Raw genomic sequence first — 24,018 nt, 5'->3', positions numbered from 1 at the left:
TGAATCAAGTGAACCAATTGACTCACACAATGATTCACTGTTTCTAAGTGTTAAAAACATCACACGCTGGTGACGCCTGCTGGACAAAAGTGTGTAAATGCAACAAAAAAACTCAGGCTAAAACATGCATAAAAAATGATTTTAAAACCCCAATGCAAAAGCATATAATTAAAAGTGTCATACATTAAATGCCATAAAAAGAGATAAAATAACATTTAATATGAAGTTTCTGTATAATATATGGCTTTTAAAATATTTTTTTATTAATTTGCAGGGCTTGTATTGTTTATGGAGAGCTTGTATATATAGGCCAGAAAGATATATTAACTACTTCTCATACTTTTATTCTTGTTAAAAATGTCTGCACATTGATGAAACTGATCCAAGATCAGGTAAAATCCATAGACGCTGGTTCAATGTTTCGCCGCTGGGAAGCGATCTCAATGAACTCAAAATACACTAGCTTCACAGAGATGGAAAACCATTGAAATTTCGAAATATTTAGACACAGTTATGATGTAATGAAGCTTATTTTACTGAAATCATGTGATTTTGGCAGTTTAATACATTCGGCAATCTACTGTTTTGAAACAAATGATTTGCAAAAGGTTTGAAGCTTCACGAAGCAGTGCTTTGAAAGCCCCATCACTACTTGTTAAAGTTTTACCCTTTATGTGTAGACAGACAGATATTTTTCACATAGCTACGAGAAGACAACATCCAACAAAAAAGCGTACCTAAGAGCCGTGCTTGTTCAGGTTCTGTGTGATCCAAATAATCAGATGTGTGCAACGCATTTTACGGAGGACGAGGACTGTTTCCTGTGACCAATAATTTTCACTCACAATCGGTAAATACGTTTTCATATTTAAAGGATTTCTCAGTTTTGAGCAGTGTAGAGTAGCGCTTGTTGTTTGTCGTGTCTCTGATCACAAAGTCATGATTCACTTCATGAATCAGAGATCCGAGGGAAAGGAAACTCAAGGTTTGTGGGATGTTGTTGTGGATCAGTTTGGTGTAACAGAACTTGTTGAATTTGTGCTGGTCAGATGAAGTCTGAGAATTAAAACATACACAACTAAGATTCTTCAATAAACTCTGCTTCTTTATCATCACTTCGTCTGCTGTTCTGCTCTTCTCTGGGTTTTTCTTCAGTCAGCTTCTTCTCTGATAGAAGACTGTTAATACAGTTTGGGGCATTTTGGGCACCAGACCAGACTTCTGTGAACAGGTTTTGGGTTTTAGACTACTAAAGAGTTGTTCTCTGGCTGAGGCAGTATTAGAATCCATTTGCAGAAGTTTATTAGGGAAAGAGTCGTTCAAACCAGGCAGAGAGTCAGTACCGTAATGGCAGTCCGATCTTTCAACATACACAAGGGGAATCCAAAAGGCAGAGATGAGTAGGAAAGTGAAGGGGTTAAACACAAACATCTGTCCAATCAGGCAGTAAATCTAAAGGGGCAATCCAAGAAGAACATGAAAACAGGCAGTTTTAGACAGTGTTAAATAGTGCCAAACATGAAACGATTGTAGACGCAGAGGGAGCGATGAACAGTCAGTATTCAGGTGAGGTCTTCCTCTGCGTGTGTGGCGTTACAGTTACCAGACAAAACTGATATTTTCTGATGAGAGCTGGCATTTGGCGCTGGATCTTAATTAATATGCTACAGAACCATTTGTTTAGCTTACGTAATATGTTTAGAGATAACAGTGCATATGTATCTCTAAAGTAACTGAATCAAGCACGTGTGTAAGCAGTTCACTCAGATTCATTTTTGAAGCAATGCAAGCGTCACTGTGTCTGCTGCTGTGAATCTCTTTTAGCCGTCTGTTGTCTTCACTGCACTCAGAGACCTTTAACAGATAAAACAGATACAAGATGATGCATTATGATCTGAATCATGAGCTCATTCTGTTGAAGATTTACAGATTTAAGATCACAATGAACCTCTGATCATCACAAATAACTCAATCACTTAAAGCAGATTTATAATGTAAGAGAATCAATGCATGCCACGATCTGCATGAACGAGTGCAAACGGACATTTTCAGTTATTGTAAAAATTATTGTGCGATTGTAAGAGAATTCTAACATGTTTTATTCTTCTTCCTCAAAGGTTGAGCACAAGTTTCATCACCAGCATCAGCACCTGAAGAACACAAATGATCAATAACAATAAAATAATTATAATCAATCATAATTATTTTATTTTATTAGCAGGTTCTGTAAAATATTTAGGCTATATTATTAGTTTAAACATTTTCACATGATCTGTAATCAGAATATTAGTAAGTCCAGCAGCTGTCATGAAAGAGGTTGGTTATCTGACTCTGATTATAAACCGGTTTTATTTCTGATCTAAATTCAGGAAAGCAGAACCAGTGAAACAGACAGATGTGAATGATGTGTGCTTTTGTGTTTCTAAACAAGTGAATTGTTTCTATCAGTCTTTAAAATTATTCTTTCAGAGTTAAATGTGATGAATCATTGTGTCCAAATGCAGTTTGTTGTGTGTCTACCTTTGTCCTTGGTCTTATTTTTGTCCTGTAAATCAATCTTTGCATAAACCAGATCACTGGGTCCTGCAGTATTAATATCTGTATTAATATTAATAATAATGTTTTAATCAGTATTAATAGTAATACAGAAGAGAGGATCAATCAAAGTGTTCAGAACAATGGCTCTAGATGACCTTAAAAAAAGTTTATGTGGCGTATCAGACCCGAACCAGACACATTAAAGAGTCGTTTCAGGACTGAGGTTGAAACACGAGTCGATTTCCTCAGAAAGACAACAGGAAGTCATATATCATTCCTTGCCACAGAGTCAGAAACAAGTTAACCAACCAACTCTTTCACAGAACAGCTTTCAGAATTAACACCATTAGAACAATTATTGACAATTTCAATTCGGAGAAGAGATTGTCAAATTTGGGGCAAGTAATTGAGATGCAACGCCGGACATCACATGTAAACCCAAGAGAGTACTACACAAGTGTGTAACCCACACGTTTGACTATCATGTTTATAATCACTTATTGTGTTTGTCTTTTAATAACTATTGGATAGCTTAAGGATTCATATTCATGTTTAGTATGTAGGCGTTTGAATCTTTTAGCTTGGAACAGTCCTGACCATCAGTTATTTGTCAAATGTATCATATTCTTGTTATATGAATAATGTCCAAAATTATACCCTGCAAGAGCGGGAAAAATCGGACCATGTGCTTGATAAGATAACATATGATTTATGATACCCCCGAGCCAAAACAATATCTGATTGGTCAAGACAACATTTGAGGTGTGGCCAACAGGCCAGTTTAAATCCTCAGGAAACCATAACATTTAGTTTTTAGATTGTAGCTTTGCTTTTAGCTTTGCTTCTGCTATTAGTCATGCCTGTTTTTAGTTTGCTTTTAGCTTTTGCTCCTAGCTTTGCTTTTAGTCATCACTGTTCCAGCGTGCTTCGGCCTGCACGCCTGCTGCTACTAGCCAAGATGAGAAGAAACACCACCTAGTCTCGTCAAACTTTACTTCTTTTCTTTTCCATTTGAGAGTTTGTGTTCTGAGTTAAATTTTGTTCTTCTTCCCGTTCAACTTCAGCCACCCCACACAACTCTGCATCTTCAGATGACGCCCCACCACGGGCTTCCCAAGACGTCACTTCAGTGACGACAGAACTTCCAACCAATCAGCGACATTGGGAAAACCCCCTTTCAACAACAACAAATGGGAACCCCCTTTACACCGGAGATGCACGTATCTAATAAAATTTTAACCTGTTTAAGCAGGCTGCCACATGCAATAACGCCACTGACCTCCAGGAGTACTGAGAGACTGTCACTGCCTAAACAAGTGTATTGATGATGTAACGGTCACAAAAACCATCACTGTCCGGGCCAACCAGAAGCCATGGATGACAGGTGAGGTCTACAGACTGTGACAAAAACATCTCTCTGCTAAATGAGCTGAACACCTTCTTCGCTCGCTTTGAGCAACAAAACAGCACCACTACACAGAAGACTCCATCTCCTCCCGGCGACCAGATGATGATGCTGACCCCAGACAGCGTGAGGAGATCCTTCAGCAGGATCAATGCACGCAAAGCCTCGGGTCCTGACAACATCTCTGGGCGTGTACTGAGAGACTGTGCAGCAGAACTCACTGATATCTTCACAGACATTTTCAACATCTCACTTAGTCAGGCTGTTGTTCCCACGTTTTAAAACTACCACCATCATTCCAGTCCCGAAGAAGCCATCACCATCCTGCTTCAATGACTACCGTCCTGTTGCACTTACCCCGATCCTCATGAAGTGCTCTGAACAGCTAGAAATGCATCACATCAAGTCTGCAAACTACAGGAGTGAGGTGAGCCGCCTGGCTGGGTGGTGCAGTGACAACAATCTCTCTCTGAACGTGGAGAAGACGAAGGAGATAGTTGTTGACTTCAGGAGAGCACACACTCAGCATGTTCCTCTGACCATCAACGGTGCGACTGTGGAGAGAGTGAGCAGCACCAAGTTCCTGGGTGTGCACATCACAGAGGACCTCTCCTGGACTGAAAACACAGCAGCACTGGCCAAGAAATCACAACAGCGTCTCTACTTCCTCCGCAAACTGAGAAGAGCCAGAGCCCCGCCCCCCATCTTGTACACCTTCTACAGAGGCACCATCAAGAGCATCCTGATGGGCTGCATCACTGTGTGGTATGGCACCTGCAACGCGTCCTGCCGAAAGACTCTGCAACGCATAGTGAGAGCAGCTGAGAAGATCATTGGTGTCTCTCTCCCCTCCCTCCAGGACATTTATGGAACCCGTCTCACCCGCAAAGCCCTCTGCATCGCTGGTGATCCCACCCACCCATCACAAAGCTTCTTCAGTCTGCTGCCATCAGGGAGGAGACTGTGGAGTCTCCAGGCCAGTCTCTTTCTTGTGCTGCTTTATTTAACTTTATTTTTAATTTTATTATATGTCTTTTTTAGCAGTCCCTTATTGTACAATTGTATCGACATTTTATATTTGATCTAGATGTTTAGGCTTTAATGTTAATGTCATCTGTGTGCACCAGGGGTCTGACAGTATTGCAATTTCGATTCTCTGTATGTATGTACTGTACATGTGGAAGAATTGACAATAAAGCAGACTTGAACTTGAACTCATTGAGGAACTCAATGCGAAGGTTAATTAAGTGATTGATGGTTGTTCATGTCTATGCAATTTCACGTATTACTGTAAACTTTGGATTTCACATTTTCATTCTCTTAAACTCATCTTTTCATAACTTTCTATCTTCCTGCAACTTGTGTGAATGTGTGTGTGCGCTTATGTGATAGATTAGTTTATATGACTTAGATTTATCTAATAAAGCCTTATTTGTATTGAAAAGAGAAGTGTCTTTGCTAATTAGTAGTGTTTTTTTTTTTTCACTATAGTTTGGATATTAATATCCAGCGCAGATTTGATGTTAAACGGCTCGTAAAGTGAATTGCAGGGCATCTCAATTTGTCTGCATCTTTCATGTGTTTCTGTTCACTTGTATTAATCATGTCATGAACACCTTTGTTCTTCTTGTATCTCCACAGCAGCAGCAGAGAGATGAAGATCAACAAGAAAACAATCGATCCCACAACCACAGCAGTGACCAGAAGAGAAGATGAAGCTGTGAGACACATTCAGATCTGATCGTAAGTCACATACTGTGTGATAATATTACAAAGATACATACAATCAGTCATTATTTCCGGACTTCTGACTTTACACTCATGTCCCTGCTGTATATAACACTTCATCAGAAAGATAGCGTTTATGTCTATGTATCCGGCCTAAACCCTGTTTTCCTAAAAGCAGGTGTGTTTAACCCCACCAAACTGATAATTACTTTTGTGCATCTGTTCATCATGTAGTGCCTGGTAATGTTAGTTTATCACAGTATTTCCTCACCATTAACAGACAGATGTATTCGGTTACTGTCCTGTGATGAGTTTGGTCTCTGATCTCTCTGTCCTCTACACCAGTACTGACCCTGATCAGATGTAGTTACTCCTCTGATAGTGAGAGTGTCTCTGTTTACAGTGTAACCATCAGACGTCTGTGACATTACACTGTCTGTGTCTTTATACCTCTCATATCTCCTGTTACTGTGAGACTCAATCACACAGGTCAGATTGACTGTCTCTCCAGTGAATACAGGACTGTCTGGAGTCACAGTCAGTGAAGATCTGGGGGAATCTGGCAAAGAAGACAGAGCTCTTTCAGTCAGAAAAAAAAGTCAGAGTTCCTGTGTTTGTGTGACACTGATTATGGTAATGGCCTCTCTGTGCATTTTTCATTATTAATAACTCAAACACTAATAGCAGCTCATGTCTTGTTAATGTGTTATACCTTTACTTCAGGTATATTATCATTAATTCACTATTAACTACTTACTAAATCCAGCTCATGATTTATTATAAACTTACTCTCAAATACACATGTATAGTCCAACAGAGAAAGAGAATAACACAAAACAGATTCTGATCGTTTGAGATCAGTCATTAGTGTATTTAATATTTTCTACATTTGATACGGAGGATCAGTGAAAATAATGACAAACTAATCCTGTGTCGTCCAGTAATGTTTATGATAAATCCGCAGATGTCAATCATTTAAATTATGACAATTTTAAATAGTTTATATTCATTTAGACAAAATATTTCCTATTCATTTTAGTTAACCCCTAAACATTGATGCATTGACTATCAAACATATTCATATTTAATGCCATTGTTTAACCACTAGATGGCATTATACAAGTATTTAGCTGTAGTTGGCCAAAACAGTGTTGCTGTTCGAGGCTGACACAGAAAAGCGGTGTAAGCTGTCTGCGTACAGCTCAGATTCACCAAAATGGCACTACGCAGATATGGAGAGACACAGTTGTTGAATAAAGTTGTTATTTTAGTTTTCTTCGCTTACAAAAAATATTATTGTTGCTTCGTAACGTTACAGTTGAATCATTGATGGCAGATGGAGTTTTCTGACAATGTGTTTCATACTTGTATGGACCTTGACAGTGTAAGTTACTTGGTATATGGGACAGTCACAAGCCTCCCGGTTTTCATCCAAAATATCTTAAATTGTGTTCCAAAGACAAACTAAGCTTTTACGGGTTTGGAACGACACAAGGGAAGTGATTAATGACAAAAATTTTATTTTGGGGTGAAGTATCCCTTTAAGAAACCTTGACCTACTGTAAACTGATAAGCGATATTAACAATGCAGTTGTTTACAAATCAAACGGAGCACATGACGCTGAGGTGAGGGGCGGGACATTTAACACACTGGGCTAGACAACCAATCAGAGCCCATCGCCTATTTCTGAGGGAGTGGCTTCATAAAAAAAGGAAATAGAGCATCACAGTCCCGCCCACAGCTGGTGCCGGAAGTAAAAATTCAATGCAATTTCTGCATTGACATTTGGGGTATAAGCCATAAAAACATAACCATACATGGTAGACTTAAAACCAGCTACGGCTGTACTAACCTATAGTAGTAGCTCATATAAACGCCAAAGGTTCATGGGGCACTAACCTTGTTTTGAGATAAATGCCTATTCGCAATGTCTTGGATAAGTACTTCATTACCCACAATCCTGAACAATCCCACAATCCCACAGTGATGCATCTGATTGGTGGAACTCATGTAACCGTCTGGTTAAACCCCGCAAAGGTCCGTGAAGATCATTAATAAAAAAATAAAATAAAATAAAAACCTGTGTTGCGTTTTTGCACGGTAGACTTATCAGTGCAATCATGATCTCCTTGGCTGCCATGATGGCTTTTTTCAAGGAGGAAAACAAAAGTGTTCAAAAGTGAGAAAACCACTTTAGATAGGGTCATGTAACGTTAGTTGAGTGAAGCGTGTCCGTGCATGCAAACTGCCATCGTTAATCTTGCAGAGACGGCGAGCTTGAGCGGGGAGTTCTTTGTCGTGAGTGAGCAGGAGTAAGTATTCTGATTAATTATTTTGTATAGTATTTTAAAATGTAACGCCAGTACGCCATATTAAGTTAATTGCCTGCGAGCTTCTCCTCCTGTCTGTACGGTAATGCGACAGAGAGTCGAGTGGTTATGACGCAATCATTAGTCTATTTTTCAAAAACTGTTTATACGGGCCATAATGTAACATAGAACGTAATGGAGCCATTTATACATTGTCGTGTATCTTTAGAAATAAATAATGAACAAATGGAGTCTTTAAACGCCTCAGATGTAAAGTTATTCGCTGTCAAAGTGACGCCAAAATGAATGGGAGTCAATGGGAATGCTAACGCAAGTGAAGTTCTGCTACAAGATGGCGGCACCCAGCCGACTTCAACTTCCGGTCGACTTCCTTGCCGCCTGGTTCGCGGTTGTGGCTTCAGTCGAATTCAGTGAGGTGCGGTGGTTTATGGGATGAGTAGTTCCTTCGCTCTAAATGAAAATATGTACACAGTCTTGTACCTTTTACTTTTTATGGATTTTCTTCACTCGAAATGATGTGTTATATGCTTATGACTTCAGCCGTAGCTGGTTAGACATGCTCTAAAATTATTTTCGATTTTTCCAAAAGTCAATGGGAGAAATGAATGGGAAATTTACTTCTGGCTCCAAAGCTCTCTCGGGCTGTGGGCGGGACTGTGATGCTCTATGATCAGCCCATTTCTTAGAGAAGTCACAGAGCTGTGTGCAAAATAGTCAAATTATGTAGAGAATAATGCGTTTTTTTAACAAAGTATTAAGACACGTTAGACTGCACCCCATAAACACAATCAGGCCTTGGAAAAACACTGAATAACCCCTTTAATACATAATACATAGTGAACAGCGTCTGGTGTCTTGAGACTTTCTGGAGGACATTATATCAGTTACTCAATCTGGAGCCACAGTCATCAAGCAGAAGTAGATTGTTGACTACACTGGAGACTGCTTACCTCGAACTGTGAGACGAACTTTAGATTGGCTCCGCCCGCCATCTGATTTGACCAAAGCCACATTGTATGTCATGCTGTCATCCACGGTCACATTACGGATTGTTAAATCTCCAGTTTCAATGTTGATCTCAAGTCGACCCTGATGTCTCCAAAACTGGTAAATAACCACTTCACCATTCTTAAGACCCGCAATGAATGTGGTGTTCTGATAAATGGACCACTGGACTCTGCTGAGGTTCCATGATCTGTCTGCTCCAGATTTCAGGACGACTGATTGGCCACTGTAACCAGTGATGTCTTCTTCACTGCTGCTCGCTGCGAAAATAAGAGAGATCCGGTGATACGGTGTTACGGTGAACGAGCTTGCATCTGAGGAATGTTTAGTTATTTTGCTGAAAAAAAGGGAAACACCTTGTTTCCAACGAAGCAGAATTTAGATTGTTTTTAATTCATTTCTCACTCTGACCGTTAATTTTTATTAATTTTCTCTCACGAATTGTCCAATAATCACAAACTGTGTAACATTAACAAAGAGCTCTGCATGATAAGAGTGAATTCTGCTAAACTCACCTTGACGGATACACACACTACACAGCAGCACAACTCCACACAGACTCATCGCTCGTTGGTTTGTCGATGTCAGTTGACGTGGTTCTTCTCTTGTGATAGCTGACATTTCACGAGTGGAGGGAAGTTGAAGAACAGGAGCGGTAGAAGACGCTTGGGGTGTTTTCAGCAGATGTGGTGGTCACTACAGCCAAACTACGTCACTAACACAACACCACCCTCGCTCTGCACATTGTGTATGTATCTCTGTTAGAACTCTATTATTATTATTATTATTATTATTATTATATTTTACAGTTGTATGTTATGGGACACTTCTGTAGTAAGTTGTGTTTGTGTTTAAAGATGTTACAGTCCATATCGTTGGAAAAGTCCATGAATAAATGTTCCAAAGTAAACTTCTAGGGACATCCCACATTGGGACCCTGTCCAAACTGACTAATACTTTCCAGTAGAAGTAAAAGCTAAAAGTCTTTGAGAGTTTCACTTTCTCTGATGGACTCCATGTTGTTTTGGAAAATTAATCACTTACATATACAGGCCCAGTACAGGGTTAACACGTGCTGCTGGTTATAAAGTGCACATTATCATAAAGACATAGAATGTTTTTAATAATCGTTATTTAAATCATCAAAGTCGTTCTACTTAAATCTTTCTTCTTATGAAACCAAGACGATGCAATTAGACAAAAATCTTAAAATATTGCAGTAATGTCATAGCATTACATGTTTAGATCCAGTCCAGTTCCCACCTCGCATGAACACTCGAAGAAAGATGCAACTCTGTATCATCTGTGCGTGCGTATACATTGAGATAAAGAGAAACAGAACGAGAGAATAGAGAGAAACAGAGGGAAGAAAGGGAGAGCAGGAGTGAGAGAAAATAAAAACACTCACCCAATGATAGGAAACATCTGTGGAAGAAAGAGAGAAAAGGGAAAGGACAAAGAAGGGAGGAGGGATTGCAGAGGGACAAACTCACAGAAATATCTGATAGAGATCATCATATAACCTAACAATCAATTTAACAGTGTTATGTTACACTTTTATAAATCATTCAGTGGTTGCCTCAGTCCATGTAATAAATGCACATTTTAAAGCTTCATTTACTCTTCCTGTAAAACAGGCCATCATCCCAGTGCTTGACTTCAGTGATGTTGTCTACAGAACTGCTTCTAATTCTTTCCTCAAGAAACCGTCGTTGTGTCCCACAGTGCTATTCACTTTATTACTAAAGCCCCATACAGCACCCATCACTGCACTCTTTACTCATAGATGGATGGCCTTCGTTACTAAATCACTGGTATCGGTTCATTTACAAGTCCATACTGGGCAGAACACCATCTTACCGAAGTACTTTATTAACCATATCAGTGCCTGTGTTCAGTGTGTGTTCCAGTAAATATCTCTCTCTAGACCTTACAGAAGCCCACGTCTCTTTTGGCCGCTCTTCTTTTCAATGTTCTGCTGAAAATGATTGGAGAACTTCACAAAAGTATCTCAAATTAGAATCTGTTTCGATTACTTTTAAAGTTTTAATCTCAAATTTACTGACGGACCACTGTACATGTTGATGCTCTCTGCCAACAAAGCCTTATGGCTGTCATTGCATTTATTTGCACATTATCAATTTACCCATGTTGGACTATACTGTTATCCTACTGCTTTTTTTTTTTTTGTACTGCCATTTTACATTTTTAAAAAGTTTTTCCATTTTTCTTTCCATCACTTTTAACTGAATCTGAATCTCTTCTATATTTATTAATGTCTGTATGACGTGTGTAACTTCATGTACCCTGTGTCTCATCTCGTCCAGGTCGCGGTTGCAAATGAAAACCTGCTCTCAACCGATTAACCCGATTAAATAAAGGTAAAAATCCTTGAATGAGCCATGCATAACTTCTGATAACTGGTTTCAGAGTCGGCCAAAATAGAAAACCATCACATTTTGACTCATTCCTAACTCGAACCAGATCAGAAAATCTCACGGTCACTGCGGTCAGATATTGAGATAAACTTTATAAAGTATCATCTCTTTATATTAAATTAATATATTAAATTGCTGTCTTCTTCACTACACATTTTGAGACGATTCGGGACATTCTACACTTAATGCATTTAAACAGTGTTTTTAAAAAGACCAAACTATGTTCATATTCTGTGCTAATAGTTAATAGTTTGTTTACCGAGTTCGGTCTCTGTTTTAATGCATTAATGCATTTTTATAAAGAATATACAAGTTATGCCAAGCTCTCAAATATTGAATTTGATAGAAACTGTTTTAAAAATCCTTCACTAATAAAAAACAACTGGTTAAGGAAATGTACTGTTTCTATTTTAAAACTCTTTTTATTTGAAGTTGGCGTCCAAACATCATCCTGCTATCAGACATTCATCTTCAGATCTACTTCTATAAAGAGGAGACAAACTCTGTACAGTAGAGTTGATCATTTATTAAAAAAAAATGTAAAATAAAAATGCTGCAACAGGTTTAGTTCTAAAATTATGAATCGCCAAAAAATGTCCGCACAATAACCAGAAACCTACAAATCTCTTTACAACAAACCATTTTTTTTTAAAGGGAAAAAGTTAAAAGATTAGCTTAACATCCATACAAAAATGATAAAAGTACAAACCTGCATCGCCTACATGCATTAGGCCTAAAAATGATAATTCATAACTACCTACATCATTTCCAATCCCTCTCTCACTGACGTACACGAGCGTATAAAAGAAGAATGAGTTATGTACAGAAGATGAAGGATGGGGGCAAACTACAATGAGTCAAAGATGGGAGCTGGGTTAGAGACATGAGAAGAACGAGTTAATTCACTGTCCTTAAACCAGCTAGAAATCAGACTGACATCTGTGTGTGTGTGTGTGTGTGTGTGTGTGTGTGTGTGTGTGTGTGTACGCCGAGGCACTGTTACCGCATTTGGCACACATTCATGTTTTTGCATTTTATGTAAAGATCACATTTGATTGGTCACGTATGACAGACGCACAAACCAAACGCTACACATAAAAACATTAGTCATTGGTTTTGCTGGTGTGTTAAAACACAAAGTAAACGAATGATATAAAAGGCCCCTCGATTCATTAAAATGAAGAATAAAGTACTGCAAACGTGATACATACGACGTCTTAAAAACATTCACGACATACAGAGTTACAAACATGCTTCTCGTGTGCTTTTTTTGACCGTCAATCATACAAATTAAAGCACTTGAACGCTCGGCTACAGTCGCTTCTCAATGAATATTTCACGGGTTTTGAAGTGTGAATGTGTGTGTAGTGTTATCATGACACTTGGAACTTCTGGTAAATCATCCGTATCGTGCAGCACTGGTGTGTGAAAGTGTGTTTGATCGAGCCACGTGTTATATTCACAGCTGAAATGCAGAAGAGTTAGTCAGTCCAGACAGTCTCTAGATCAAAATAGTTCATGTAGTGTAAAAAACACACACATACAGTCATAAAAGTGATATCTAAAAGACAAAAAGGAGTGGTTGTGTCCTTGTAACGGAGTCTCTTGTGGTTCTCTCACACTGAGGTCTCTGACTGGAGCCGCATCACGAACTTGTGGCTCTTGGGGTCGATAAACTCCTCCCCCAGGGTGAGGAAGGGGAGGGGCGTCACCGTGACCACCAGAGCGAAGTCGAGGCGGCGGAGGGAGAACACCAGTCCCTGCCGCAGCGCTGAGGTCACGGGCTCCTCGCTCACCAGAGTCCACTGGCGCCCCCTGCTGCCGTTCTCTCGCTGGTACTGCATGGTGGGGCCCGGGGCCAGGTAACGCTCCAGAAACGCCTGAGCACAGACGGAGAGATTCAGCACATTAGGACCAGTCCTCATGTCTGTGTTCCTTTTGTCACATGCATGCTTACTAGCAAGAAATACTGCATTTTAAGAATTCTTGAAATAATGTTTCAGAACACAGGACTATTTACAATAAACGAATGACGGACAAAGACGATTAAAAACATGCAAAAGCTAAATATGGCACTTTATACATCGTCTAATAATAAAGACATGAAAATTATTAAATGTACTTGAAAGAAAGTCCCAAAAGTTTGTTTGCGATTTAAAATAATTATAAAAAATATATATTTAAAAACACATTAATAGTATTAAGTTAAATTGTTAGCATTATAAAGTCATTACAATATTTAAAATTGGTTTGTGTTTTAATGAAAAGGAGGATTGTATGGAGAAATTTAAGGAACATATTGATAAAGTAAATAAAAAAATTAACTTTTTTTAACTAATTGCTAACAATTTTACTTTTGATATTTTTTTATATATATATATAAAAAAAAAATCTGTCAATAACAATTTTAGACACGTCAATCAAATAAAACTAATTCCCTATGCCATGCCAAATAGTATTTAACAATATTTCTGAATTAAGTCTAATACATTTGAGTCTCATGACATCACTACATGCAGATTTAATTCTCCAGGTGGTGTCTACTTATTTAAATCCAATTTTGTGCAAAAACCGCAGCACATCAGTCAAGAAAGCAAGGTTAATTGTTCATTCGTGACATTATAAAGAGTCAGATGATGCTGAGCACATTGCATTGTGGGACACAGCACCCAGTAAGTCTGCTGGTATCGTGCAGGTGTATCAGGTGTCTGATGGTGAGTTAGCAGACCTTGGGTGTCATGTTGTGCGTGATGCAGAACTGCAGGTGTGTGATGATGCTCTCCATGCTGTGGTACGGTTGCTGGCGCGTGGTGCGCAGGTACTTCTGCATGGCTCGAGCCATGGGGGCGAAGATGGCCTGGGCCGCCTCTCGAGGGTCCATCACCTCACGCGGGTGTTTGGGTGACGACGCCGCCTCGTCCTCCTGAAGCCTCTTGATGTGCGTGAAGGCCTCCTCTACTGCCACCACCAGCCTGGAGGAGGAAACACAGCTCTGAGCAAATCATCTGACACCAATAAACCTGAGCAGAAGAGTCAGAGACATCAGCTGTATCTGACCACATCTGACCCTGCAGCACGAAACCACACACGAGGGGCGAGTTATAGAAACTGAGATTTATACATCATCGGAAAGATGAATAAATAAGCTTTCAATTGATGTATGGTTTGTAAGGAGGACAATATTTGTCTGAGGATTTGAAAATCTGGAATCTGAGGGAGCAAAAATATCTAAATATTGAGAAAATCATATTTAAAGTTGTCCAAATTAATTCTTAGCAATGCATATTACTAATGAAATATTAAGTTTTGATATTTATATCTTCATGAACATGATCTTACTTAATATCCTAATTTATCTTTTTTATATATATATTTACATGTACACTTGTATATATTCATAGTCAAACATTTAATATAAAAAAAAAATGTCTTATATATACGTGTGTGTGTGTGAACGCACATAATATACACAGTACACACATTAAAAAAACATTTTGAAAGCAATTGATCATGATAAAACAAATAATAAAAAACTAAAATGCATGTAAGATTTTCTGCATTGATTATTTTCAGAGACACTTTCCATCTAGATTCTGATTTATTAGATTGTAGCAGTAATTTTTGACTTTTTCCCCCAGATATTTCTGATTGATCAGGACTCTGACCTGGCCTTGCGTTTCCGGACCCTGCGGTCCATCTCGGCCTCCTCGTAGTAATACTCGTTATGAGAGTTGTCCCGTCTGCGTGCGGCGGCGGCGATCATCGCCCGGGACTGACCCGTCGAGTTATTAGTGCTGCTCTCTGGAGAGACAGAACCAGTCAGAACATCAGCTGACTTTGTGAAGCAGAGACTTGGCTGTGAAAGGGGAAAGATCTGCAGTACCTTCTCCCAGAGTGTACACCTTGAAGCCAGACATCTTCTTGGACAGGATGGACTTGGGCAGGTTGAGTAAAGCAGGGTTGTAGACCGGGAAATCAGTGTAGTAGTGATCCAGAACCCACACCGCTGCCCGCTGGATACTGAGATCACACACACACACACACTCAAATTACTTCATCTAGCACATTAGTTACTGATTTATTCCAGAGCTGCATGATTCACTGAAAAAACTGAAATCAAGGTATAGCTTTGTGCTATTATCAAATCACAAACGCTGGGATTTCAGGAAATAAAACGTCACTGTTCTACTGAAGAAAAAGAAGGTCATCTACGTCTCAGTTGCTCTGAGGGTGATTAAATGAACTCTGTTTGTTAGTAATGATCTGTGCTGACCTGAGGTGGCCCACGTTGTAGAAGCGGCTGGCTCCGTCGGTGGTGCGCACCACTTTGAGGCAGAAGGCGGGTCTGAGGTGCCTGACCTCCAGCAGCACGAGCGCCAGATACTGGATGAACAGCAGCGCGTCCACCAGAGACACGGCGTATCCCACGATGCCCCTGTAGTCTCGCTCGCGGGGCTCCAGCACCCGCACGCCGTAGAAGAGCCAGTACGAGGCCACGAAGAGGAAGACCAGCGCCATCAGCAGGCAGCGGAAGACGTAGAAGCGCGGGAGCGTGGCGCGGGGCGGCCGCAGGAACAGAGCCCAGGACGAGATGAGCAGCACCAGCAGCTTGAAGGCCAGCGAGACGTACAGGCCCTCGCACGGGGTCCCGCAGGGCTCCAGAGCGTCCCGCCACAGCAGCTGGGGCAGCAGCAGGAAGGCCAGGGGCGTCAGGAGCGCAAACACACCCAGAACACCGCTCAGGACCGGCCCCGCGAACCGACGGCACTCCAGCGGAGACGAGTCCTCCAGCTCCTTAGACGCCCGTGTCAGGTCCTCGTTAGACACGCTGTGCTCCGACGTCCCGGTGACGACCGTCGTGGTCTCGCCCCAGTTATCATCCTGACGGGACACAGAGACAGAGACTGAGACAATGAGAGGGGCGGGACGTCTGGTGTATGAGTCTATAAATGTGAGAAATGTTGCTTCGGGAACTAGCTGAAGTATTAAAATTACTAAAAAGATAAATGTGTATATTAAATAAATCACTTCACACACTAATTACAACAATAATAAACATTTAAAATAATTCTACGAAAAATTACAATAGCACGGAGGAAAATATCTACAATTTACGCTAAAATATAAATACCGAAAATACAACTAGAGGTCGTAAAAAAAAAAAAATGTAAACATTAGATAGAAACCTTCCATTTAAAAGATAATTAAAAATGTTGCCTTTGCTAAATTTCTAAAATAGGGCTAGAATTAAAAAAAGACATACATTTTCAGTCAAGGTAACATCACACTTTTAAGCACCAAAATTAATAAAACCGTATTAAAACTAAATAGAAACAGAAAAGTAAATACATAAAAATGAAAAAGTCATTTTATTCCAAAGAATAATGAAATTAAGTCTATTTTGGAGGGGGGGGGGGGGGTTACATAAAAAAAAAAGTTTGTTAACATAGCACCATTAAAAGACAAAAAACTGAGCAAAGTGCTGTTAAATAAAGCAAAAATATAAGGAGAACAGATACAGTGTTCCTGTAGCTCAATTGGTAGAGCATTGCGATATCAAGCGCAAGGTTGGAGGTTCGATTCCCCGCAACACATGATAGATAAAAATTGATAGCCTGGATGCAATGTAAGTCGCTTTGGATAAAAGCGTCTGCTAAATACACATATTTAATTTTATATTTAGATGAACTTATCAAATAACTACATTTTCGAACTTATTTTTTGATGTGTCGTGATGGTTCACTGTAGAAGGATTGTTCTGGTAATATGCATTATTCTCACCAGAGTTTCTGATTCCTGTAACACAGTTAATACTTCATTATTTCTGAACAGAACTGGTCCAGTAAGTGTGCACTGACCCGCTCATCTCCGCGCGTGCTCTCAGCGTCCAGCAGGGGCTCTCCGGGGGCCTGGATGGTCACAGATTTGTCTCCTCTGCTGCTGCTGTCTCTGCTCTTGGAGCGATGCCGGTCTCTGCGGTCCCTGAAACACACCAGGAGTCCCTCAGGTGAGCATATCTCCAGAGACTCAGTGAACAGACACGATCGGAGGTGAATGTGATGTGTGTGCACCTGTGTTTGCGGGAGCTGCGTGAATGTGAAGACTTGTAGGAGTAGCCCGAGTACTGCGACTCGTTGTCCATGTCTGGGGCCGGTGGGCGGGGTTTGTGGGCCCCAGCTCCGCCCCTGGAGCGCTCTGTGGCTCCGCCCAGCCGAGTCTTACGCTCCGAGATGGATTTGGACGACAGAGACAAGGGCAGCTTCAGCAGTTCCACTTTACTCCTGAGAGAATCTATCTTGGAGGCTGACGGAGAGGAGCGGACGGACCTGTGACCCAAACAACAGGACATTAACACTTTCAGGACATTAGCATCACTTCTCTGAATGCTGGACAGTGTATTACATTAGGGGTATATGATATAACAGAAATTATAAAAATATCACAAATTGCAATATGCATATCACAACAGCTTGCAATAATAATCTCAACACTTCAGATAACTTACAAAAACTCCACTCAAGTTTAGTAACCTGCAGGCAACGAAGAAGAAAAACTTAAAAATAATCTAAAACACACTTAAATAATCTCCGTATTGGATATCACATGATTTAGTTATGTTCAGAAACTAAGTGCAACTTGTGCATATTTTTTTTTTTTTCAAAACTGGTTTTCATTTAATTTGTAATTAAACTTCAAATAACTAGTAAACAGTTTCTAACATCATTTGTTGTATTCATTGCTATTTGTACTTCCTCTAAACTTTTGTAGTCTTTTTCTCAAATTCTTACAAAGCATAAAATTAATTTCTCACTTCTCACAAACACAAGTCTCAGTTTTGAGGAGACTGTGTGTCTAACATGTCCTCATGTATTATATATATTTTAGCGTTTGTCAAGCTACACAGAAGGTTTTCGGTTTGCTTTACCTGTTTTAAAGCACAGATTTTTGTCAAATTGCATGCAAACCAATGTGGGTCAACAAAACCCCAATTTTTATACAGCCTTTCCAAAAAACACATCTATATGTTGAAACTTAGCATGAATATTCATGACCCTAACTGAAAAATATTCACCAAATTTCAAGCAGAAATTAACAGTTTAACCAGTATTTTTTACAACCAGCTCAACAGCAGGTTAATACGTTTTTCTTCAACACAATGCATCTCTAATTCACACACACACACACACACACTTTTAAACCCCAACACTTGACCTCTGTGTAAAAACACCGAGCTTCATTTGTGAAACACTGTTCACCAAGTTCTGTTCGAATCATTCTCACCTAAACTCTCTCATTCAATTAAATCACGATTCTCCACAGAAATTCGTTCTGCTCACATGAATGAATGATGGCCGTTGTGTTTGAACATCTCTCAGGAATACACAAACACACAGATTATTGGCATTCCTACTGGTTTTGAAATAACTTGGACTGCTGTAGTGATAAACAGGAACTAAAGCAGTTCTGTGACACTCGAAGATCATCAAAACAAACTTCAGCAGCTAATCTGAGCCGAGAGTCCTGCACAAGGACTTCAGCATCTCATTACACACACACACACACACACACATTCCCCGGCCATCGCCTGTCATCTCCACGGCAACTGAGCTGGGCTGTTACCATGGCAGTGAATGTGTGACGGGTCGCCGCCTGACCTTTACACATCCACCACATATGATCATATAAACTCAAAACTGTCTGTTTTGGATTGGTTTCTTCACCATCGAGTCGAGTTGTTTTGCCTGTTTCTGAAGTAACGGCTCAATCTGATTATCTAAATAAGAGCCAGCACTCCAGCGTCTATTTTAGCTCCTAACACTCACATTTCTGTCTGCTAACAGGACTCATGTGAGACGGACACAGACAGACGTGTGTGTGTGGGCCGTCAGGAGTTGTTTACAGAGCTGATGGGACACCATTTGTCCCGGACAGATCCAGAACATGTGTCCCCCATCAGTCTGAGGAGGAACGGCCGTCTCCTCTCGTCCTGCGGAGCTCAGACACACTGAGAATCAAACAGAGCTGCAAACTGAATAACAGTCGTGTCATGCGGTCTACACCAGATTTAAATAGACTTGGCGTTTATAATAAACACTGCTTAAGGAATGACACTGTATTAAGTTCTGGTTCTGTTTTTCATTTATATTAAGTTCCATTTAAAGGGTTTTGTGGAGTGAGGGGAATCGTTCACATCGTTTAAGACTTCATTCAATCATTAAAGGTCGATCATTTAATGTTGTTCTTTGAATTTGTTTGCAAGTGAAATCCAGTCATTTCAATAGCAATCCTTCTGTGTGATCTGTGCTTCATATACAGTAGACTGATAATAGACAGGTATAATCTGACTAATGTGTCTGCTGTTTTAAACGAGACACCTGGGACGCAGCTGTCAACTCTTGTGTTCATGTGGGAAGCGCTCGTAAACACTACAGATACAGGTGTGATGAGCACAACAACCCCAGACAAACATATGAATCAGTGTATGACCAACAACTAAGAGGACGCTCCAGCTCTAGAAAAGAAAGCAGGCATTGCTACAATATTATGCACAATATTTATCCGTTATGAATCTCTGCTCCTGCAAAAGTTAATAAAATCTTAGCCCAACTGCATGAGACATCATTAATATCAGCAGACAGATCTTGATAAATAGCTCAAGGTCTCAAGACGTCCTTGATCCCAAACTAAGTGTTCGTATTCTACAAGACTGCATCTAAACAGATCAACAGGACACTGTGGTTTGTGTTTGGCAGCTGTGATTTATGAACCAACAACACACCGGGTCCCAGGTGTGGATTAGGTCCACATATACAGTTACCCATTATTCCTGCTCTCATGTGACCTATTTAAACAACAGCTTTGTTGAACAAACACACACGTTCAAGACAAGTGTCAGAAGGTCCATTACAGGCATCAAATGAAGCCTACAAATCACAAACACTGTACTTTCGTTTATGAAGAACAGAAAATATACTGCGAATGTCTAATTGTTTATGAATGAGCGTCTATTAAGTGTTTCAATGCCGTGCTCAGGTTACAGTCTCCTAGGAGACGGCACAGGAGACAACTGAGCTCATCGCACCGCGCTGGCCTCAAAGCCTCGGATTGGCGGTGTCAATCACGCCGCGTAACATGCGCTACACCCCCGCCGTCACTGTCTATGAGAGTCCGAGGCTTTCGGGCCTTCATGCGACCACACTCGACGTGACACAGTAACCTAAATACAACGTAAAAGAACAAAACAATGAAACAAATGTGTCGATCTTTTCTACGTTCTGCAGGTAAATTTTTAATAATAAAAAAAAGTTTACAACAAAAAACAAAATATTAACTAGCACAAGCATTTACTGAGGTCTCGCTACGCTTTAAGAGAGCGCAATACAGAGATCGAACAACCAAATCACCTTTAAAACGTGCATGCAATGAAAAAAAACTAGTTTGTTTTACAATTATGCTATCAACGTGTGAAAATCACATGCAAATGAATGCAATTCGTTTATTTTCCGATGTAAAACAAACGAAATACTTCTCAAAAGTCACGTGTATTGATTGTGTGAATGTATATATTTCTTAAAATGACTAATAACCATCACTAAGTGATTAATTATCATTAGCGATGCCCGACTGGCCAAAGAATCATTCTATTGAACCAATTCAATCCGATCATTCAGAAGAACCGATTCGCTTCATATTCGTAAATCGCTCGACTGCGAGCCAAATGCGATCATAAACAGTAACTCGTGTGTGTTAAAAATACACAGTTTAAAAGATCAAATATAAGAAAATAAAAGAAGGAAGAAAAAAAATAAAATAAAAATAAAGTCAAAAGCCAGATTTCTGGGAGTGAATTCGGACGATGACTCCGACGAAGCGATAACAAAAGTGAATCGATTCACTATATGAATCAATAAGCTAAGTATCACTGTACTGAGACTCGCCCAAAATAAAAAGAAGAAAATATTACAATTTAAACTATTAATTTTGGTTGCCAAAAATGGATGAAATACCTAAAACATTTTGGGCTATAATCGGTCGTATCTTTCCTTCTACTCGTCCGAATTTAAGGATCTCTGAACACAAAGAAGAGTCCTGAAGAAGCTGTGAAACAAACCCGCTCCCACAAAAGCGTAGTTTACACAAAACAATGAAAGCGGATCCTTGCGGTTCCTTTCTCGTGCATTTCCTTGCAAAGTCCACGATATTTTCACGACCAACTGTCTTACTTTAAATCGTGCAACACCAGCCTGAATATAACAGAGTCCCAGTAGAAACACATTCACGTCAGATATTAATGAGAGAATGCGTTAAAACGGAAGTATAATGTTTCCCTCTGCATCCCGCAGATGATACACGCAGCAGCTAGCGTTACTTTCACTCGCCTCTTTGTAGCTCTTCACCAGAACAATCATCCACGCGATAGAAACACGAAGGGGAAACCCCTCTTTTCTTGGTAAACTCACAGTTTGCAGGTGAATAAATCCTCTTCTTGTAGTTTAATCGCTCTGGGTCTGTGAATGTGAAATGTACCCTGGCCTGCGGGCTTTACTTCGAGTCCGTGTTTTTTTCTTTTTTTCTTCAGAGAAACTCACATATTTCCGTCTCCATTCAAACCTGAGCTGATACACGCCCAGAATACACCCGACCTCCCCCACGATCCTGCTCCGCCCTCCATCTCTCTCTCTCTCTCTCTCTCTCTCACACACACACACACACACATCTCTCTCTCTCTCTCTCTCTCTCTCTCTCACACACACACACACACACATCTTTCTCTCCCTCTCTCTCTCACTCTCACACAAATACACGCACACACACACACACACAAAAAACACACACTCTCTCTCTCTCTCTCTCTCAAACACACACACACATCTACCCCCCCCCCCCCCCTCTCCCTCTCTCTCACACACACACACACACACACACTTCTGTATAGCTATCTTTATGTGAGGACATACACCGACACAATGCAATCTCTCGCTCTTTACTCTAAACCTACCCATCAGAACCCATGCCTCGCCCAAACCCTTACCCTAAATCTGACCCGGTTATAACCAGACCCCTAAAACCAAGTCCTGACCCTCAGCCACGCCTTTAAAGGGATCTCAGAAAGAGAGGACTGGCCAAAATGTCTCCACTTTACAAGATTGTCTTCACTCCAGTGGTCCAAAACACATGGCCCCTCACAAAGTGCGCGCACACACACACACACACTAAATGAGTCACGAGAACCACATTAACTTACTGTGATTACTTTGAAAAAAAGGATGTAGGAATGAGCTTGTTTTTGGATTATTTATCTGTCTCACTTTTACTTCATCAGCTATACTTGCTTAGATGTGTTGGATTATTAGATGTATAGAGCAGTGTATGTATAATGGGTTTATTTATGCATTTGAGATATCTGAGATCAGAATTTTTTATTTATTTTTTTGTTTTGCTTGATTGTTTATATCAAGGTCATACAGTGTGTAAACCATCCAAAATGGACAATATAGTATAATCCGTACACCAAAAATAACTTGAAAATCAAGCAAATTCAGTGAAAGCTTATTTCCTGTGCTCAAGTTTCAACCAAATGCTTCTGAAAAAAACATAATAATTACGCTATACATCATCAGTGCTAACCACAATATTGACGGATATAAATTTTCATGCTCCAATGTGTTTTCAAAGACAAGATCCAATTCCAAAGCAGCTTTTCGTTCTGTTTCAGAGATAAAGTTAATAGAAGATAAGAAGAAAATCAGTCTAGAGGACAGGTTCTGAATGCACTGACATTTTTTAAAACATTTTTAATTACAAAAAAAAAGAAGCATTTTTTAAACACAAGTTTTCAATTGCCTTCTGTGCATCTAACAATCTCACCATTTAAAAAAAAAAGAGGGAGAAAAATTTTTACGCAACTCTTCATTAAAGAAATGACTAGAGCTTTACAGAATATTAATATTAAAAACAGGCCGTCGTCAACTATATTACAGGAGTGAATGACAATACATATAAAAAACAAACATTTGCGTATAGTAGTTCGCACGAGTATGGGTTTCTTCATTGTGCAACGTACAAATCATCAAACGCTGATGAGTATGAATAAATTATTAAAATATAAAATAAGAAACAAAAAACAATTAAAAGGAGGTGAGGTAACAATCCTCCCTGGGCAGGTTAGAAGTCCGAGTTAAACACTTATAAAAACACTTGTGCTTCAAACGCAAAGTTGCGTAGTTTTTTCATATTATTAGAGTTTCCAATCCCTTAATTTGTGTTTCAAGCACCGTTAAGCTACAAAATAACCTGCCGCAAACGCAAGCTACAAAAGTTGACAGAATTTACATGTCAGGTCACATGACATGATGTCAGAATTCATAGACACGCCCCTTTTTTGTTTCTGTATGACATATTAACAGGAGTCCAGTTGTGAACTGTGTGATTGTGTTAAAGAAACCAAACAAATATTAATTCCATAACCGAGCACAAATCTTCAAAATAAATCCTCCACCTTTTTTAGTTTTGCTTCCCTTATTTTTCTTTACGAAATGAAATACAAGCTACGATATTAATGAACGAACAATA

The 24,018-nt window shown here is 39.8% G+C and overlaps 2 protein-coding genes across 7 annotated transcripts in view; both read right to left on the bottom strand.

The window, feature by feature from the left end:
- Positions 1 to 10,117, bottom strand: part of LOC127962020 (CD48 antigen) — a 31,150-nt gene extending 21,033 nt beyond the window's left edge. Inside the window, exons 1-5 of one of the 4 annotated variants that reach the window (XM_052561427.1) lie at positions 9,523 to 10,117; positions 8,953 to 9,267; positions 5,560 to 5,661; positions 2,094 to 2,150; positions 512 to 1,854 (exon numbers count right to left, since the gene is read on the bottom strand). In XM_052561427.1, coding sequence (XP_052417387.1) covers positions 1,847 to 1,854; positions 2,094 to 2,150; positions 5,560 to 5,661; positions 8,953 to 9,267; positions 9,523 to 9,628 — 588 coding nt within the window. In that variant the 5' untranslated portion in view covers positions 9,629 to 10,117 and the 3' untranslated portion in view covers positions 512 to 1,846. Of the gene's footprint in view, positions 1 to 511; positions 1,855 to 2,093; positions 2,151 to 5,559; positions 5,662 to 8,952; positions 9,268 to 9,522 lie in introns of those variants that run through there. The other 3 variants (XM_052561421.1, XM_052561420.1, XM_052561422.1) reach the window with 3 other exon arrangements.
- Positions 10,118 to 11,956: 1,839 nt separating this feature from the next.
- LOC127962015 (vang-like protein 2) lies at positions 11,957 to 22,084 on the bottom strand. 3 transcript variants are annotated; one of them, XM_052561411.1, is made up of 8 exons: positions 21,906 to 22,084; positions 17,517 to 17,771; positions 17,304 to 17,427; positions 15,719 to 16,326; positions 15,329 to 15,465; positions 15,111 to 15,246; positions 14,174 to 14,417; positions 11,957 to 13,325 (listed from the first exon to the last, which is right to left on the bottom strand). In XM_052561411.1, the coding sequence occupies exons 2-8, from the start codon at positions 17,585 to 17,587 to the stop codon at positions 13,062 to 13,064; spliced, it is 1,584 nt and encodes a 527-aa protein (XP_052417371.1). In that variant the 5' UTR covers positions 17,588 to 17,771; positions 21,906 to 22,084; the 3' UTR covers positions 11,957 to 13,061. The 3 variants fall into 3 exon arrangements, with proteins under 3 accessions (XP_052417371.1, XP_052417370.1, XP_052417372.1); XM_052561410.1 differs by lacking the exon at positions 21,906 to 22,084 and adding an exon at positions 21,669 to 21,813; XM_052561412.1 differs by lacking the exon at positions 21,906 to 22,084 and adding an exon at positions 21,453 to 21,633.
- Positions 22,085 to 24,018: the final 1,934 nt, after the last annotated feature.

This window comes from Carassius gibelio, chromosome B7, assembly GCF_023724105.1.
Source record: "Carassius gibelio isolate Cgi1373 ecotype wild population from Czech Republic chromosome B7, carGib1.2-hapl.c, whole genome shotgun sequence".
In the NCBI taxonomy this organism is placed as follows: domain Eukaryota; kingdom Metazoa; phylum Chordata; class Actinopteri; order Cypriniformes; family Cyprinidae; genus Carassius; species Carassius gibelio.
Note: the sequence above shows the minus strand (reverse complement) of the source record. Positions and strands in the feature narration are given on the sequence as shown.